The sequence below is a fragment of the Urtica dioica genome, chromosome 7 (assembly GCF_054948205.1).
Source record: "Urtica dioica subsp. dioica isolate 48M chromosome 7, U.dioica_male_clone48M_v1_H2, whole genome shotgun sequence".
Lineage (NCBI taxonomy): Eukaryota > Viridiplantae > Streptophyta > Magnoliopsida > Rosales > Urticaceae > Urtica > Urtica dioica.
In genome coordinates this window covers 34493657-34511994 of record NC_142762.1, presented here as the reverse complement: position 1 = coordinate 34511994, position 18338 = coordinate 34493657, and the positions used below count along the sequence as shown (strand labels likewise).

At 34.2% G+C, this 18338-nt stretch overlaps 1 protein-coding gene across 1 annotated transcript; it reads left to right on the top strand.

Annotated features, from left to right (window-relative positions):
- The first annotated feature begins 11324 nt into the window (after positions 1-11324).
- LOC149391027 (uncharacterized) lies at positions 11325-14775 on the top strand. Its single transcript, XM_089619616.1, has 9 exons — positions 11325-11371; positions 11539-11618; positions 11977-12079; positions 12233-12337; positions 12506-12594; positions 13158-13240; positions 13332-13447; positions 14385-14470; positions 14558-14775. Exons 3-9 carry the CDS (start codon positions 12029-12031, stop codon positions 14577-14579), a joined length of 552 nt encoding a protein of 183 aa, XP_089475742.1. The 5' UTR covers positions 11325-11371; positions 11539-11618; positions 11977-12028; the 3' UTR covers positions 14580-14775.
- Positions 14776-18338: the final 3563 nt, after the last annotated feature.

Sequence of the window (18338 nt, the reverse complement as noted above, 5' to 3'; positions counted from 1 at the left end):
CCACCAGTTTGCTATTGTTGTACTGTTTTTATGCTATCTTGCTTCATGGAGTGCCAATGCATTCTATTTTTCTCATCTTTGAGGAAAGAAATTAGTGGGGGGGTTTTTTTTTTTTTTTTTTTAGCAGAAATAAATCGGTGTTTAGGGCTAGATTGACAATGTTGTTACAGTGAAGTTTTACTTGGACGATATATAAAGTGAATCAATTTAGAAATACAATTAAATATGATACCTTCGTATGAAAACTTCGATTTTTTTTTTTTATATATATATTTTTAAATATAAGCCAAAATGTTTTTGTTTATCAAGCATTGTCGTGCTTTAGTTTCTAGCAAGGTTACAAAATTTATCAAAATTCGGAAGGAGATTCGCTGCCGGGAGGTCTTTGGCCATCAAAACGCTTATTATTCATTTGTCGTCGTTTTTTGATTTTTTGTCGTTTCATCCAAATTTTATCGTTAGTTTAGGAAAATTTTGCACAACAGAAATTCGAACTTGTTATAATATATACAATTTTAATATAAGATCGGTAAATCTAGAATTTTAATTTTAAAATCAATATAAAAAAAGAATATAATGAATTTATAAAATATTATGATTTAAGTTATAAAAAATGTGTCGCATATAAATTATACATATATATATATATGTATATACATATATTTATACAACTATATATATGTATTGGGTATAAATATATTACTTGGAATTGAAATTAACGAGTTGTGGGTATTTGATATTACATATTGGTGCAAAAAATTAGGTATTGAAGATTATAAAATGTATTTGACATAAAAGTTTAAAAATTGAAAGATACAATTAAGTATTTAACATATTATATAACATTATTTTCGTTCGATTTTCCATCGACACGTCGGTATTTCATAAAAAATGACATTTGAAAACGGCATATTAGTTGCTTTTTTCACACGTCTGCGCGCGCGCGCGCGCGCACACACACACATATATATATATATATATATATATATATATATATATATATATTAGTTTTTGATCGGTTTTTTTTTTTTTTTTTTTTTTTTTTTTTTTGTAAATCAAGAGGTTCGAAACGGCGTCGAAAATGGCATTTCGAACCTTGATTTCTATTATGATCTAAAAGCACTCAGGAGCAGCATTGGACATGCTATTCAGTGGGTATGGATGACCAAAGTAATTTCGACTATCGTTGCCCGTATTATTGTGGACAACCTGAGCCTAGTTAAAAATTGAGCATCGTGCTATGCAGGGCATTGATGATGTTGACTTTTTTTTTTTTTTTTTTTTTTTTTTGTTTAAAGATAATAGAAAGCAGTAAAAATCTAATAAACAAACTAAAAAAATAGTAAATATGGACTATTTTTTATGTAATAAAATTAGGCAAACTTTATACATAACCATTTCTATTAGCCCTTTTGGAGGAAGCAAATTTGGACTGCAATATATAGATATTTACCGGATTACGTTGGTAATGAAGAATATTACGCATGCAGCCCACTTCTTACAAAAGTAGGATATACTTGTTGGTGTTGGATCTCGCCCTTCATCAAGAAAAATTCTTTGAGCCCAAGTCAAACACTTAATCAGTCTCATAGGGCGACCTCAGGGCCGATAAACGTGGCCAATGAAATCTTACGACATGTTAAACCTTTTTAATTCAGCCCGTCATGAGCAAGCAAGTAGTAAGCTAAGCCATTTGTGGCTCAGCCTGTCGCCTGAGACATAACGAGCTAAGCCTTTTTTGGCTCAGTATGCCATGAAGATTCCCGTGAGTAAAGCCAATTTTTGCTTAGCGCAGTCTGAACAATCAGACAAAGACCTTGTTGTTACTTTAAGGTTGGCTATTTTTGTTTAGGCAAATCACATGTGCTCTGTGTAGTTGGACACACTCTATTGGGACATATGTTTGTCTTCTATGTCAGCACAATGAGTGGTTTATTTTCTGATAGCTTTTTGCTTCCGCGTTCCTTTTCATGTGATCGTCCAGTAAGGACACTCTAGGTGTTATTGGTAACCCTAGCGAAAGACATTCTCCTTCCTTGTCTTTATAAAAGGGAGTGTTCTTTCTTATCTACCGCCCAAAAAGAGCTTGTGTGTGTCCGTGTATACTTGGTGTCAAACATTCTTTGTGTGAGTGTTCTTCACTAAGTTTGTTGTGGTGTATGTTGTTCTTGTAAAAAGTAAAAACAAATCTTTGTGTTATAAAAGGTTGTTGAAACACTGGGAGAGTGTGAGTGGAAATTGAGGGGAGTTCAAACTTAAGGGAAGCCTAAGTTAGAATTTACTAGAGTAGTTTTGAAGTAAGGAATAGTGGAAGGTTATCATCCATGGATTCCAGCTATGTACTTATTCTACTGACTAGTGAAGTTTCTCTTTCCACATGGATTTAAGTCCCTCCAGAAGTAGGCAGTTTGGCCGAACTGGGTTATCAACTCTTCATGTTTCTTTTTACATTCTTTATCCTTGTCTTAATGTTTAAAAATGTAAAGGTGTTATAAGAAGTGTCTGAAACATATAACGAAACAATTAAAATCAATAGACTTGGTTTTTCAGACCCCTTCAACGACTCCCTTGGATTAAGGATCTCGAAGAACAGTTAACCACGTTCTTCTCAACCGCGCCTCTAATTCCATGTCAAGCATTGTACGTTACACACGACGAGACAAAGAAGACGTTCAACATGATGTGTCCCTGAATAGGAGCTTAAAGACCGAAAATGACTTTTTTCCTTACACAAGCAATCCAGATTACGTCCCCGAGCTCTCTGATCCTCAAGTCCCGACTCATCAGTTCTTCGTCGAATATTTCTCATTTCATTTAAGTTATTCATATTTCTTCTTGATACAATTCGGAAAAAAGGCAAAGCCAATATTCGCTACTTAATGTAGCTTGTTTATTTGTTTCATAATTATTCGGAGTTTGTTTGATCTCGGAATGGAAGAAGGCTCATTAACATATCAAAGTCGTTTCTTTCTTTTGAAGGGAAATTGGCATCAATAGTACCAATTGTTTGCCACTTACTAAAAATCAACCAAAACTCAAATATTAACACATCTAGTACCGAATCGGTCATGAACTGGATTAATTTCGTGACAAATTGGTCATGAACTGGTTGCAATTCGTAACTGATTTGGTACTAAATATGTCAATATTTGAGTTTTGGTTGATTTTTGGTAAATTAATGACAAGCAAATGATATTATTACTCTCAATTTACTTTCTTTTGTAAGATTGAGATTGTTTTGAGTTGAACTCTCATGTCAACACATATTATTATAATTAATGACAATATTTACTGTTTTGAGTTTAAATCTCTATTAATAATGAAGCTAAATCTTTCCATATGTCTTTTTTTTTGTTAGTTTCGAATTTTTTTTTATTTTTTTTTATTTTTTTTTATTTTTATTTTTTTTAACTTGCACTGAATTTAATTCTCGGAGTTAAAGAAGAGGTCACTTTCATTTATAACCGATTTTAACTTTTTTTTTTTTAGATTTGAGTTTCTATTTTTATGTAATTTAGTTTTTTAGCTCCAATAATTGGTCCCATTAGCACAATAGGTTGGCAGTGTAATTGGGCAATCTTACATTAAATCTTAAATTAAGCCCATTTTTTTTTTAGTTTGGTTTTTCGGAAGGACTTTGCCCCTCCTGAGTGTTGCGAGACTATTATTGTTGAAAATCATTTTTTTTTATAATGAATTTCCCTGGTTGATCCCAGGTTTTTCAACAAAAAAAAAGCTAATAGATTAATATACCTACATGCTACATATCGATCTAGTATGGACTATCATTCATCTTCTGCAGAAGCTAATAAATTAATATACCTACGTGATTTGTCATCAACAAAATATATATATATATATATATATATATATATATATATATATAAAGATATCATAATACATATACACCAGACCAGTACAGACAAAAACTTTTTTAATGTTTCTTACAGACGTGATTGAGAGAGGAGAATAGAAAAGCTAGCTAGATCAATGATGGCGTTATGGGAAATAAGATCTCCGACTCCAGTTCGGTTAATAGGCGGCGATGGTCGGAACTTAATCACATCCGTCTCAACCAGCCTTTCGTTTGCCTTCGGTACCGTCATCGAAAAAGGCCATCAACCCCTCGGCCGTTTTGTTATTGCACCTTATGACCGCAGATACAGGTTTTCTTTTTAATTTATATTTTTCCTTTAATCAACAAACCCTTATTCTCAAATAACCTCTCATGATCATTCTCAAATAAGGTTGTGGCAGACGTTTTTGGTGGTATTGGTGGTGTACTCGGTGTGGCCTTTGCCGTTTGAATTAACGTTTAAGAAATTGAAAACCGGCTCTCTCATGACCGTTGACGCTTTCTTCGCCGTCGATATCGTTCTCACTTTCTTCGTCGCCTACTTGGACAAAACCACCTATCTTTTGGAGAGCGATCACCGGAAGATTGCCGCTAGGTATCTCAACCCGTGACTAAAGAGATCGTGAATTTGTATGCATTTGGGACAAAGTTATCGACTTTGTGTTCGTTTGTAGGTATGCGTCAAAGCTACGGTTACCGATGGACATAGCGTCGACTCTACCTTTTCCTTTGCTATACAAACTCTTCACCGGAAAAACTGACCAACACGATGTCGTTGGTTTCCTCAACTTGCTCCGCTTGTGGCGCCTCCGCCGTGTTAGTCAACTATTTTCAAGGTTTACATTCTTTTCAATTCGTTTATTATTTGTTTTTTTTTTTTTATTATTATTAAAATAATGTATAATAAATGGCTAGCTGTGATTAGGTGACGATTAGAAATATGTATATAAAAAGAACAATCTAAAATGTGCAATAAATTTCAAGCTGGACTCTTCCCGTCAACCAACCAAGAGTAAATTACCTAAGATATTAAAGACATTTTTTTTTATCCATATTAAAGACAGTTGCGATTTGATGGAGTACATGGGAATGCGGAGGTTAAACTTAACTAGTTATAACTTATTTAAATTCATTTGTTAAAAGTGTAGTTTAACCATCTCAAAGTTATGAAAATAGCTAAAATCAAGACAAGACACATTTTTACTACAATATAAGTATGGAGCTTGAGTAAACTAACCAATTAGAAACATAAATTTTCAAAATGGCCAATATTTATGACTCTTTCATTAATAGATTAAAAAATTCTCTAAAAATATTATGAAATCTTCACCGCCGAATCAACTTGTCATCCGTCTCGAACCGCCGATTCTCCGACCAGAAACACAGAGTCTCCCTCACTTTCACCGCCTCTAGCTCAGCCCACTCTATCCGAAGTTGTGACTCCATAGAATGCGCAATTTCGCCGTTTTCGTCTTGAGCAACCGATTTTTCAACCGGAAACACAGAGCCTCCCTCGCTTTCGTCGCCCCCGAATTAACAAGAATTAACACTGAAATTTAACAATGAATGAACAAGAATTAACGCTTAATTAACAAGAGTTAACACTAAATTAATACTGAATTAACAAGAATTAACACTGAATTAACAAGAAATCAATCGAAATTAATACGAATAAACAAAAATGAACACAAAAATATGCATAAAAATTTACACAAATATACAAAATTATACCGATTCAATCTCCCCAAAACTCGGTCTCCAAATATGCGACGAACGACGATGAGAGCCGGTCATAACCAGCGCTGGTTCATCCACCGAAAAAGAGATATGGTGTCGATCTTAGTGCGGTGAACCCTCATCGACGGAGAAGAATATGGGGCGTTCCTCGTCTCTCTCTGACGCGGACCGGAGTGAAGGCACGCCAGAAGATCTAGGTCGGATCCTCATTCATCGCGCGGCTCCGAGAAGCATGAGCCATTACCTTGAGCAGCGTCGGGAAGAACCGGCGTCGACGGATCAGGGGCAAGCAAGCCACCGTTGCACGCGAAGCCAGAGGAAGGAGGCGCCATAATCAATGGAGGTGTCTCTCCTCGTCGCACGAATTGGGAAGGAACCTCGATCGACGATTGATGATCTGATGCGTGCGGATGAACTTCACAGCGCGATCTTTTGCCACCAAGTCCCAGAAGATGGTGCAACGATGATGGCTAGTTCCCAATCGGTAGATGCTATCACCGGCGAAGAGATCAACCTCAACCGTTGGATTTTCTCTGTTCTTGATAATCTGACGCATGCGAGTGGACTTCACAAAGTGATCTTAGGTCGCCAAAGTCGCAGATCATATCATGGAAATGGCTTACAAAGCGGAAGAGAAAATGGGATTTGTTCATTTTGAATTTGTTCTCAGTGGCAATGGAGGAAGAAGAGAGGGCATACGAATCACATTTAATTAGGGTTATTAATTACAAAAATATAATAAATGAGAATAAAAAAATTAATATTTAAATTAATTATTTTTATTCAAATAAGCATTTAAAGCAAAAAGGGCAAAATCGGGGTCAAATATTTAATTTATGTGCAACATCATCAGAATTGGCTATTTGAACAACAATTTTGAAACTTTGGCTAGTTTGCAATTCTAACGCTTGAAGTTGGGTAGTCCGTGTAATTTTTCTTAAGGGAATCTGCAAACTCCATAATTGAGTAGATGACATAAAATGGTGTTGGATTTGCTCAAATCAAAACTCTATTTTTTCAATTCATTATAGAGTGAATGAATAGTAAAACTTTAAAAATGTTGTTTCAATATTCATTAAACTCCATTTTCTCTAAGATAAAAAAGAGACTTTATATGTGCTTTTTTTTTGCATATGAAAATAAGAATTTATTATTTTTGTGATATCTCTTAAGATGTCACTGATAATTATGTGACACAATAGATAATACTGGTCCAGTGTACAAAAATAAAGCAGTAAAAAAAAGAAGAAGCAAAATTAGTAACTTAGTTGGCCAACGATTCCTATATCTAGCTAGATGGATCTGATGGATGGTACTTCCGGTGGAAAGAAAATTCACTAATCAATGATAGAATTCATACATAGTGTTAGTTGAATGATCAATCTTTAAGTGCATTTTTCTTAAGACTATCTTAATTTCAACTTATTAGATTCTCCTTAAATCTTAGTTCCCTCACTTTTACTTTAATCACTCTTATTTCTTTGATCAATGCTTATAACGATGTGTGATCTTTACAAGAGAAGCGATTGAACCTTGGATGATATACATAGGTTTATATAAATATGTGTCCTACGTTTTTCTTATATTTGATTTATATTTAGCAATTCACTTTTCACTACTCTCCAGCTAAAATAATTAGGGCACTGTAGCGAAATAGCCAAAATGAAACTATGAAATTTATTTTTAGTCTATCTTTCACAACTTTTAGGGAAATAACCAACAGTCTTATGTGGCAATAATTAAGGTCTGATTTACCCTTATTTATTAACAAATTCGTCACTTTCTCTCTCCTACTTTTTTCCTACATTTTTTTTACATAAAAACTTCAAAAAACCATATCTATTTCATATGAACTCGAAATTGAGTGATTCCAAATCCTACGGATTCGTGACGCCGAGATCTTCAAAAATAGATCCATTGTGTTTGATGAAAAATCATGTTTAATACCATAGATGTAGAAAAATCATATTACTACCTTAAATATGGAAATAACTGAAATTTTTTGAAATTATCAAAAAAATAAATGGAAACGTAACTATGATGCATTAAACATAATTTTTCATCATACACAATGGGTCTATTTTTGAAGATCTCGACGCCACGAATTTGTAGGATCTGAAATCACTCAATTTCGAGTTCGTATGAGAAAGATACGAATTTTTGAAGTTTTGATGCAAAAAAAAATATTTGAAAAAAAATAGGAGAGAGAAAGTGACGAATTTGTTAATAAATAATGGCAAATCAGACCTTAATTATTGCCACATAAGCCATTTGGCTATATCCCTAAAATTGTCAAACATAAGCTAGATCCAAAATCACATGTTTAAAGTGGCCTAGTTACTTACAAATCTCAAATAATTATGTAATGGATATTCCACAGGCTAAGAAAAGACCCACGGTTCAACTACTTTGTCATCGCAACTACAAAAATTTAAATATGCAATTTCAATATTATTCCATTTTTTAGAGATAAAAATGGGTCTTATATGCGACCTTTTCACGTATTAAAAATAAGTATATATTATTTTGTGATGTCTTTTAAGTTGTTTTCACAATAGATATTTTGTTTTTGTATCACTACTACAAATACTGTTTTCCGGTGCGGAAGACATTCGGGTGCGACTTTTCGCACCCAAAATTCGCACCAAATGAGGCTTTCAGGTGCGACTTTTCGCACCCAAAACTCAAACAAGGATTGGAAAATTTTCGCTGATTTTTTTAACTTTGGGTGCGACTTTTCGCACCCAAAAGTCCGTCAAAACTTTTAGGTGCGACTTAGTCGCACCCAATACTTTATCAAAACTATTAGGTGCGACTTAGTCGCACCCAAATGTCCTAAATTTTTCCGCGGCCAAATTTTCCCCCTCTTTTTACAAATATCATTGGGTGCGACGTTGTCGCACCCAAAAGTGCTGACACGGGTCATTGGGTGCGACTTTGTCACACCCAAAAGTGTCATTGTCTAGGTTAGGATATAAATCAAATTTTCACTTCGATTTTCATTCATTCGTAACATAATTCCGAGCCTCTCTCTCTGTCTCTCTCCGAGTTCTTTCCTACCACCGCCACCAGTCCACTCCGAGCGTCCTCTCCACCGAGCCTCTCTCTCCGACCACCACCGACGGGTACCACCACCATCGAGCGTCCTAAGGTACTGTGTTTCCTCTCCCTCTCTTTTTTGTCTTCCTCTTTTCCAAGGCGCTGTCGGCCGAGCTTCTTCACCACCGCGCGCGCCAACTGAGGAGAGAAGACGCCGCCGTGAACCGCTGAGGCGCCGAAGCAAGGTGTAACCATCGGGAAGAGAACGAGGAAGCTGTGGGAACGAGAAATTCCTTAGGATGATTGGCCGAATTTTAGGATGAACTAAGGTTAGAGAACCCGAGTTTTTGGGGTTTTTTTATTTTTGAAGTTTGATTGATGATTCTGTGATGTTTTGTGGCTCATTAAGTGTTTGGGTATTAATTTTTGGACGAATTTAGTGTATTTCGTTACTCTTGGCCGTGTGAATTTTTTGGTTTATGGTTAAAAATTCTGGATTTGTATTGTAGTTTTGAGGCTGTGATAATTTGTTTAAGACTTTGGATTTTGGATTGAATTATTGTGTTGGATGGATTGAATTAGGCTGGATTCAGGGCCTAATTGTCGCCATTTTTTTTTTTGTGACTTTTTAGGTGCGACTTTAGGTGCGGAAAGTCGCACCTAAATGTCGCACCCGAAAGTCAAGACTTTTGGGTGCGACTTTTCGCACTCAAGACTTTTAGGTGCGAATTTTTTGGTGCGGAAAAGTCGCACCTAAATGTATCATTAGGTGCGACTTTTGACTTTTAGGTGCGAAAAAAGTCGCATCCAATTGTTGCGAATTTTCTCGCACACGCAAGTGCACGTGGTCGCAATAGTAATAAATCGTAAGAACGAGTCGATCCCACGAGGACTAGCTAAATTGAAGATTCAAGATTCACAAGCTAATATAGAACTAAATATGTTTGATAAGATTGTTGTCACAAAATTTAACTAACACGTCACAAAATTAAATAACTTGATGCACAAAAATTATATTGGATAAAGGGAAGGACTATGGTTCATGGGTTCACAAAACAACTTGGATTCGCAGAATTAAGAAAAGAAATAAGCTATTGAAATTCACACTTTTCACTACTCATACTCACTTTAATCGAATTGATAGATCTCTCTCAAGCATCTAACAACCTAAACCGATACTGGAATATCATCTCTCGATCTCAACTCCTAACAAGCACGGCTAGCATTAAAGAACAAGAATATTATCACGAGTCTAGAACAACCTAGCTATATCTAGTCTAGGAATGAATTCTAGTAACCCACATAAAAACACAACAACCTAATCTTTCTCAAGCATTATAGTTGAATATAAAACAAGCATGAGTTCATGACATTCATACAAGCATTAAGCATAGTTGTGGATTAAGCAAAAAGTGATGAGAAAAACAACAACCTAACAATTCTAATATCTTGAATCCTACATCATAATGAACCCACTACACCATAGCCCTACATGAAATTAGTTCATAATGATGACTATGACAATGAACATACACAAAGATGAACACAAGAACAATGAAACAAAAGACATCATACTTGAATAAAAAAAAGTAAGAGATAGAGATTAGAGGATAGAACACTATTTTAAAGTCGTAGCAATGGTAGAACTCAGCAACTTAATTCCTTGTCGAGCTACAAAGTATGAACAACTGCTGGAAATTTTCTGGAAAAACTAATAAAAACTAAGAGAAATGAAAAGTTGTTCTTGGTAGCACCCCCTAAACCTCGTGCCCCCTCTTCTTCTGAAAGTATTGGTCTTTTTAAGGTTTAGTGGACTTGTTTACGGAGCAATCTAAGCCTTCCAATCTCATCCAATGGCTGAGATTCGCTACAAAAATCGAAATAAACGAAGCCTGTCAGACTGACCGCGCGCCGCGCGGTCCTTCATTTCGCTTCCGCGCGGTTCGCGCGGAAGACTCTGTGGTTTTGGCTTCAGACTTCCCACTCCGCGCGGCGCGCGAAATGGACCTCGCGGCGCGCGGAGTTGTCAAAAAATGTTTTTAACACTTCTTTTCTTCGTTTTTTCTCCGTTTTGACTCCGATTAGCATATTTTTCCATGTTGAGACCCCAAACACTAGTAAAACCCATATAGACCTGAAAATCCATCAAAAACACTCTAGAGATAATCAAAATCCTTGAGAACTCGTTGGATTTAAGCTCGGGAGATAGGAGTTTACGCGTGATCAACGTACGCACCTATCACCAATGCTATTTTTTGTACTAGTGTATTGTTTTTAACATAATCAGTATTTAATTAATTATAATTAATTAAACGTTGACTATTTAATAAATTTGAAGTAGCTTAGTTGTTTATGAATTTCATGAGTTCTATAGTTAAAATTTCACCATAAAATACCTATAGTTCTGATCACATGTGGTAATATTAATATTAATGCTGTCAATATCGAATGATAATGAATAAATCAATAACGAATTGTATAAGAAGAAGAACATAATGATATATATAGCTTATTGAAATAGAACTGTTATCTAATTAACCGTGATTTTGAAACTTGGATGATACATTGGTTTATGTTTATTTAGCTTATAAATTTGTGTCCTTCGTTTCTCTTTTATTTAGCAATTCACTTTACCACAAGTAATCTCCAGCTAAAATATTTATTGAATGATATATTCACAGGCTAAGAAAAGACCCACGGCTCAACTACTTTGTCATCACGACTACAAAACTAATCAGTGTAAATGTCCAACCTTTTTTTTTCTTCAATCTTAAATGCATGTATTGTTATCTATTTCCTTTAAAACTTCAGTTTTAGATAATTTCTAGTTACTATTATCGCCATATGCTTTTGAATAATTGAATCTTCATTAAATTACCGTATTACTATGCATATTTTGACGACAGGTGACACTATTTTCAGCGCTCAGTCGTATTTATACCTATTGTGAAACTCACAAGCATAATATTTTGTACAAATTTCAGGTACAATTTTCACCTTGTTAATTAATAAGTGGTTGCTTTTTATTTCCATTGTAGAGTTAAGAACTGATATACTCAAGGCTTACTGTCAAGACTTTGGGTTATAAAAATTGCAATTCAGTATAAAAAGAGCTCCGGGTAATTCCAGACACCTATGGCTCTTCTAATGCAATACACTTCTACTTGTATTCGATGTTTTCTCTAATAATTCTCCCATATTTAAATTCAATTACAACTTCTAATAACATTATATAACCCCTTAATATCTATTATTATTATTATTACTATTATTATTATTATTATTATTATTATTATTATTTCCCATTTATCTAATATCTTAACAATTAATCAATTGCAAGTTCAGGTAATCAAGAAAGACCATGTTGCTTCAGGACTTTGTTGCATCGAGTTGTTCATGAATTCCTCTTCACATGATGAAGCTATTAAACACTTGGAACAAGCCAAGGTAAGTATGACACGTTTTACTGACTTGAGCCTAAGACCATTTTGAAGCTTTGTTTTGTGAGAAAATGTTCTATTAGGTTTTAACTATTAGGCTATTTTAGAATTGGTCCTTGCTTTCAATAATTATTTACGGTATGTTGCTGCTTTTATGTAGACGCATTTTGACGAAGGGTTTTTAGCTCAAGAAAAAGGTAATTCGACAAAGGAGAGGCTAACTGAACAAGAAATTTGGAAGTTAAATTGTCGGATCTCAATTCAGGTAATAGCGAGTATTATTGAAATTTTGATCCATGAACTATTATAGTGTGTATATCTTTGGCTATATGTATCTAGTAAGATCCATGATTTATTTCCATTAAACTGGTTTTTTTTTATATATTTTTTTATTTCCATTTGCCACAAATTATAACACTAACTATGTACATAGGTGGAAGTACTGCAATTCTATAACGATTTTGATGCACAACCATGGAAGTACTCGCTATTCGGAAACCCGAATGACCCAGAAACATTCAGGTTTTTATTCTTCAAAAAATTTTATCATGTTGGTAACTAATACTCATAACCTAAAGAAAAATAAAAGCAGTAAAGTTGAGAGGTCTAACATATATAATTCCCAACTCTTGAGGGTAGTTGCTTAGCTAATATCATGTTACATGCTAATTAGTATTTATGGTTATTAATATGAAAAATTTGGGGGTTTTATTATGGAATTATAGGGTTTATATTCTGCTATTAAGTTTTTAAATTATGCACTTCAATTATTTCAATTTAAATTAATTAATTAGGTTTATTTGTGTATCTAAGTTTATGATTCGGGCTCGCTAGGTTGTAAACTTAAGTCTATTTAAGAGACTTTAAGTCTATTTAAGAGACGCTAACTTAATGAAAAAATCAACCTCCAACCAAATAACTTAATCTCTCTCAAGAACGAGAAGAAATTAAGTTACAGTGGTGCTTTGCACTCTTTATTCTTATTACCAAAAATCTAATCATCAATTGCTCCTATTACAAGATCTAAATCCCGGACCATATCATATCATTCGCCTTTCTAATACACTATCTTTGTTGATTGGCAGGAGAAGGTGCAAAATTGCGGAAACGCTTGTGGAAAAGAACTTTGACTTGGCTTTCCAAGTTATTTATGAATTTAACCTTCCTGGTAGCTAAAAACATTTTTAATGTTTAGAACAATTTTCTTCCGACGCACATGTTTCCGTTCTAATACCGGAATGTCTCTTTCTACCTCTCAGCCATTGCTACATATACTAATGTGGCTGCTTCACTTGCCGAGGGAAAAAAGGGTCGCCAATTAATGGAGTTGTTTGGAAACATAAAAGGAACCATTGATGACGACGATTTGGATCAGGTATCTGTTGCAAGAAAATTTCGGGTGATGAATGAAGTGAGAAAAATTTAGGAGCGTATAGGATAGGGAGATTTAAGAAAATGGAAGGCTACTTTAATTATTGAGTGTTTCTAATTTTTTACTTGATACAAACTCAATCTCAAGCACATCACACTTATTTATACTAGCGGCATTTTTAAATAATCGGTCAAGATTTTGTCACCACAAAATTAATCTAATAACAACTATAAACAAGTCTTTAGAATAGTCTTCACAATTTCTACCTTATCTTCAACTTCTGTGAGCTTATAAAATTTGGGCTTAAAGCTCTTGGCCCAAGTACTACAAACCAAAAATTAATCTTCTTTTTCAAACAAGGCAAGGGATTTGCATACCACTAAGAGCGTTATCAAATATTTTTCCAAATTCCTACAAAAATTTTAAAAAAACAAATATAAGAGTGTTTAGTGACAAATATGTCACTAATTAGTGATATGTTTGTCACTAAAACTCTTATATCAATCTTTTTTAGATTTTTGTAAAAATCCGAAAAAATTAATGAAAACACTCCTAGTCAATAATTTATAAACAATGTAATGACAATCTGTTGAAGAACGTGAATTTTAATAGTGGCAGCAAAAGAACTATTTATGTTACTTGTGGATATTTATTTTATTTTAGATTTTTTTTTCTTAGCAAAATATTGGATAGATTTTCTGTGCTGTATTCTACATTCATTTTTTTTTCTTTCTATTTTAGTTCAACGTAAGAATGAAACAAAAGAGTATATATTAGTGGGTTTGAAGTTGATTTTGAAGGGTGCTTTTAGCTTTATTATATGCTTTTGGGTACGTATAATCATGGACAATCAAAACGAAAGAAATTACATTTCCGACACTGTTTAGAGTATATGCTAAGAAACACAAAGAATGCCCTAATAGTCTTTGGAGTTGTGTAGGTTTTGGGAGCTGCAATAAACGTATATGCTAACAAGCACGAAGAACGCCCTGATCGTCTCATCGACATGTTGACTAGTAGCCACAGGTACGCTCTCATACCATGCTATTGAATTGAATCCTCAACATATGTTTTACGGAAATCTAAAAGAGCATTACAAATCTCCTCTCGCAGTGGAAGTGACGTTGACGCTTAATATGTTGCTCATCAGGTATTCGTCGTATAAAATTATGGTTTTCCATGGTTTCATTATATGTAAGCGGATAAACAAACCCGTGTTTTGCTTCAAGTATTTTTCCCTGATAAATTTCCTTTGTAATTTATGTGAATTTTTTTCCCGGGGAATTACATGCCAATGCATTCTTTTTTCCTTATCTTTTTTAAAAGTATTTCGGGCCAGTTTAATACTGCTGTTTTCAGTAAAAGTTTTTACTTTGAGACAGACGAAGAAAGTCTAATAAGCTTCTTTTTTTTATTATTTTTTTATGTAACACAAATGCACAAGTTGTTTGATTTTGTACGTGTTATTTTTGGTTAAGCAGCAAATCATTCAGAAATGAGCTTTTTGTTTATTATTTAATTATGAAGTATTTATCTTGCTATAGTTTTTAGTATGATCTAAAAGGACTCCGGGGAGTATTAATGAAATAAACCCTTATTTTTTATTTATTTTATAAATATATTATCTTCTTCAAGGTGCCACTGTATTCTTGAAGAAAAAACACAATAGCATTAATTCCTCATCCTGACGCCCCACCTTAACATATAATTTACAAAAAAAATAGAAAAATAGCCAATTTAAACATTTGATATTAACTAGTACAAAAAAGACCTTTGAGTGCGACTTTTTTCGCACCCAAAAGTCAATTTTCGCACCCAAAGATATCATTAGGTGCGACTTTGAGTGCGACTTTTCCGCACCCGAAAGTCCGCACCTAAAAATCTTGGGTGCGAAAAGTCGCACCCAAAAGTCTTGACTTTCGGGTGCGACATTTAGGTGCGACTTTCCGCACCTAAAGTCGCACCTAAAATGTCACCAAAATCTGTGGAAAAGGCGGGTAAAAGAGCATTCGGTGCGACTTTGTCGCACCCAATACTTTCCCGCCATGACAAGAAATAGTGCTTTAGACGTCACTCTATTATAAAGTGACTTTAAATCTTTGGAAAAACATGCTTTAGTTGTCACCTGATTTAAAAGTGACTTCAATTCTTAATTTATTTATAAAAATAAAAAGCAATTCAGCCTCAAACTTTGAAACACATCCTCAACATACGTATGAACAAGAGATCTTCAGCCTCAAACTTTTTTAATATCATATCCCAACAATATGAGTCACACTACACTTCTCGCTGATATTTTCTGTAGATATGAAATTCAACGAGTGATGTGTAAGAAGCCGTGTTTATATATATATATATATATATATATATATATATATATATATATATATATATATATATACAGTGACGGAGCCAGCTAAGGTCCAGGGGGGGCTTAAGCCCCCCCTCAAAATTTTTGTTTTTGCACTTTTTGCCCATTTTAAAAAAAATTACATTTTTTTCCCTTGAAAATTTATACTTTTGGCCCAATTTTTAAAAAAATTTTACAATCAAGCCCCCCCTGAATTTTTTTTTTCAAATTAGCCCCCCCTGATGGGCTTTTCTGGCTCCGTCACTGTATATATATATATAGACTCTCTTAAAAAAAATAATACTTTGACCATGTCCATGCTTGGTTTGGGAAGCATTAAAGAGTCTTGACATCAAACTGCAGAATGCACACAGCTTTAATTTTATTTGTTTAATAAATAGAAAAAAAAAAAACAAACAAGAAATAATGCAGTAAGATAGCATCGATTGAAAATTTCAATAAACCGAAACCAAAACCAAATCATCCCAATCCAAGACCAAATCATCCACAAATCCAAAAATAATCCAATACACAAACGGCCAAATCCAAAACCGAAACCACATAAACCCTAACTTGTTGAAATTAAGCCAAAATCATCAGATCTCACTCAAGAGAAAAACCCCCAAATTAGAAATCCACATAAACCCTAACTTGTTGAAATTCAGCCAAAATCTCAAGAAAAACTCCAAACAATGTTTTTAATCCATGAATCCGAGTAACAAAATCACAATCAAGCTCAATCAATCATCAAAACTCAATCAATTCCCGAAATCATCCAAGAAATTCAAAAATCCCAAAACAAACTAAGAACCCTAATCTCGGATTCAAATTTGGGGGAAACAAATTCTCACCTTTATGGCTATGAAATCAACCCTCCGGTGCTCTCAACCTCGTTTTCCGGCGTCTCCTCTCGGTCCGGCGTCCTCGGCGGCTCACGGCGTCCTTGTTTTCTCGGTTGAGACGCGCGCGCTCCCTCCCGTCGCTCACCCCCTCGCTCTCTTCCTCTCTCTCCTTCTCTCGGCTCTCTCTCACATTCTCTCGGTCTCTCTCTTTCCATTTCTCTCTTCTTTCTTTTCTTTCTTTCCTTTCCTTTCTTTTCGCAAGATAAAGTTGTAGAAGTGAAATTTTAGAAATGAAATAAGAGGGAACAAAATCCCGCTAATTTTTTAGACGAAATGTTTTGGACTTTTGGGTGCGACTTTGTCGCACCCAAAGGTATGATTTGGACTTTTGGGTGCGACTTTGTCGGACCCAAAGGTATGATGAACTTTTTTGGGTGCGACTTTTCGCACCCAAATTTAAAAAAAATCAGCGAAATTTTTTTGTTACTTCAGTGACTTTTTGGTGCGAAAAGTCGCACCTGAAAGTAATTTTTGGTGCGACTTTTAGGTGCGAAAAGTCGCACCCAAAAGTCATCCGCACCGAAAAACTGTATTTGTAGTAGTGATTGCTAAATAGCCAATTTTTGTTAAATCTTAGATAAATAGACATAAATGATGATGTGACTTAATATATGACAATGACTATTTACTTAAGATTTACATTTGTATATTACAAGACCGGCAGATAGCAGATGCTGGTGGATTTTCATTCATAAATTAATCTAGTTATAAGAAGTACAAGAAAGGTAAAATGAAAAACTCATTGTGTAGTCTAAAATTTGTGTTGCTTCCACTTTTCCTTTTATACTGCTCGATTATCTAGGTATATTGATAATCATTCTTTACATGTGTGTGAGAGAGTTATATTAAACATTCGATTTTTACTAGTCTTTATGTAACATCTAGCTTCTCTTTTATCAAACGTTGACTATTTAGCAATATCAAACGTTTAAATATTGACTATTTTCCCGATGAACCCTATAATTTAAGGTTAAAAGTGGGTATTGATTTAAAAAATAAGCTTAAAAATATAGGGTATAAATATCCACTACTAGTCTAAACGTGTGGGACATTCACGTCCAAATCCCTTTTTCTTTTCTTCTATTTAAAGAAAATAAAAAAAATAAGAATATCAGGCAGAGACGACATTGTTGTACAGTTTTCAAAAAATTGTTTCTTGTATCACTTTGAGTTTTACTTCGACCAAATAAACAAAAAACGTTAGATAGTATCACTTTTGATTTCTTACTTTAAATAATAATAATAATAATAATAATCTCGGTCTAAACCTCAATTTCAATGATTAAAATTGGACCGTTGACGAGCCTTGGAACATGACTAATTTGTATTTTTGGGTATGCATATAATTATAAAGTATTGGGTCTTGACTTGAGTGAAAATTATACACTGCTATTTTTGCGGTGTTAGATAGATCATAGGTGCTTGAAAAATGAAGGTAAAAGTATGCGATTTTACAAAAGACGTGTCCATGCTTGTCACTTGTGTTAACAAACCCGTGTTTCCTTTGCAAATATTCATGTATTTATCCTTAATGAAATTCTTTTATAAACTGTGTGGATATTTTCTTTCTTCCGTGAATAATATGCCAACAGTCTTTTTTCCTTATCTTTAAAGAACGAACCAAGTATCTCTTGCCAGTTAG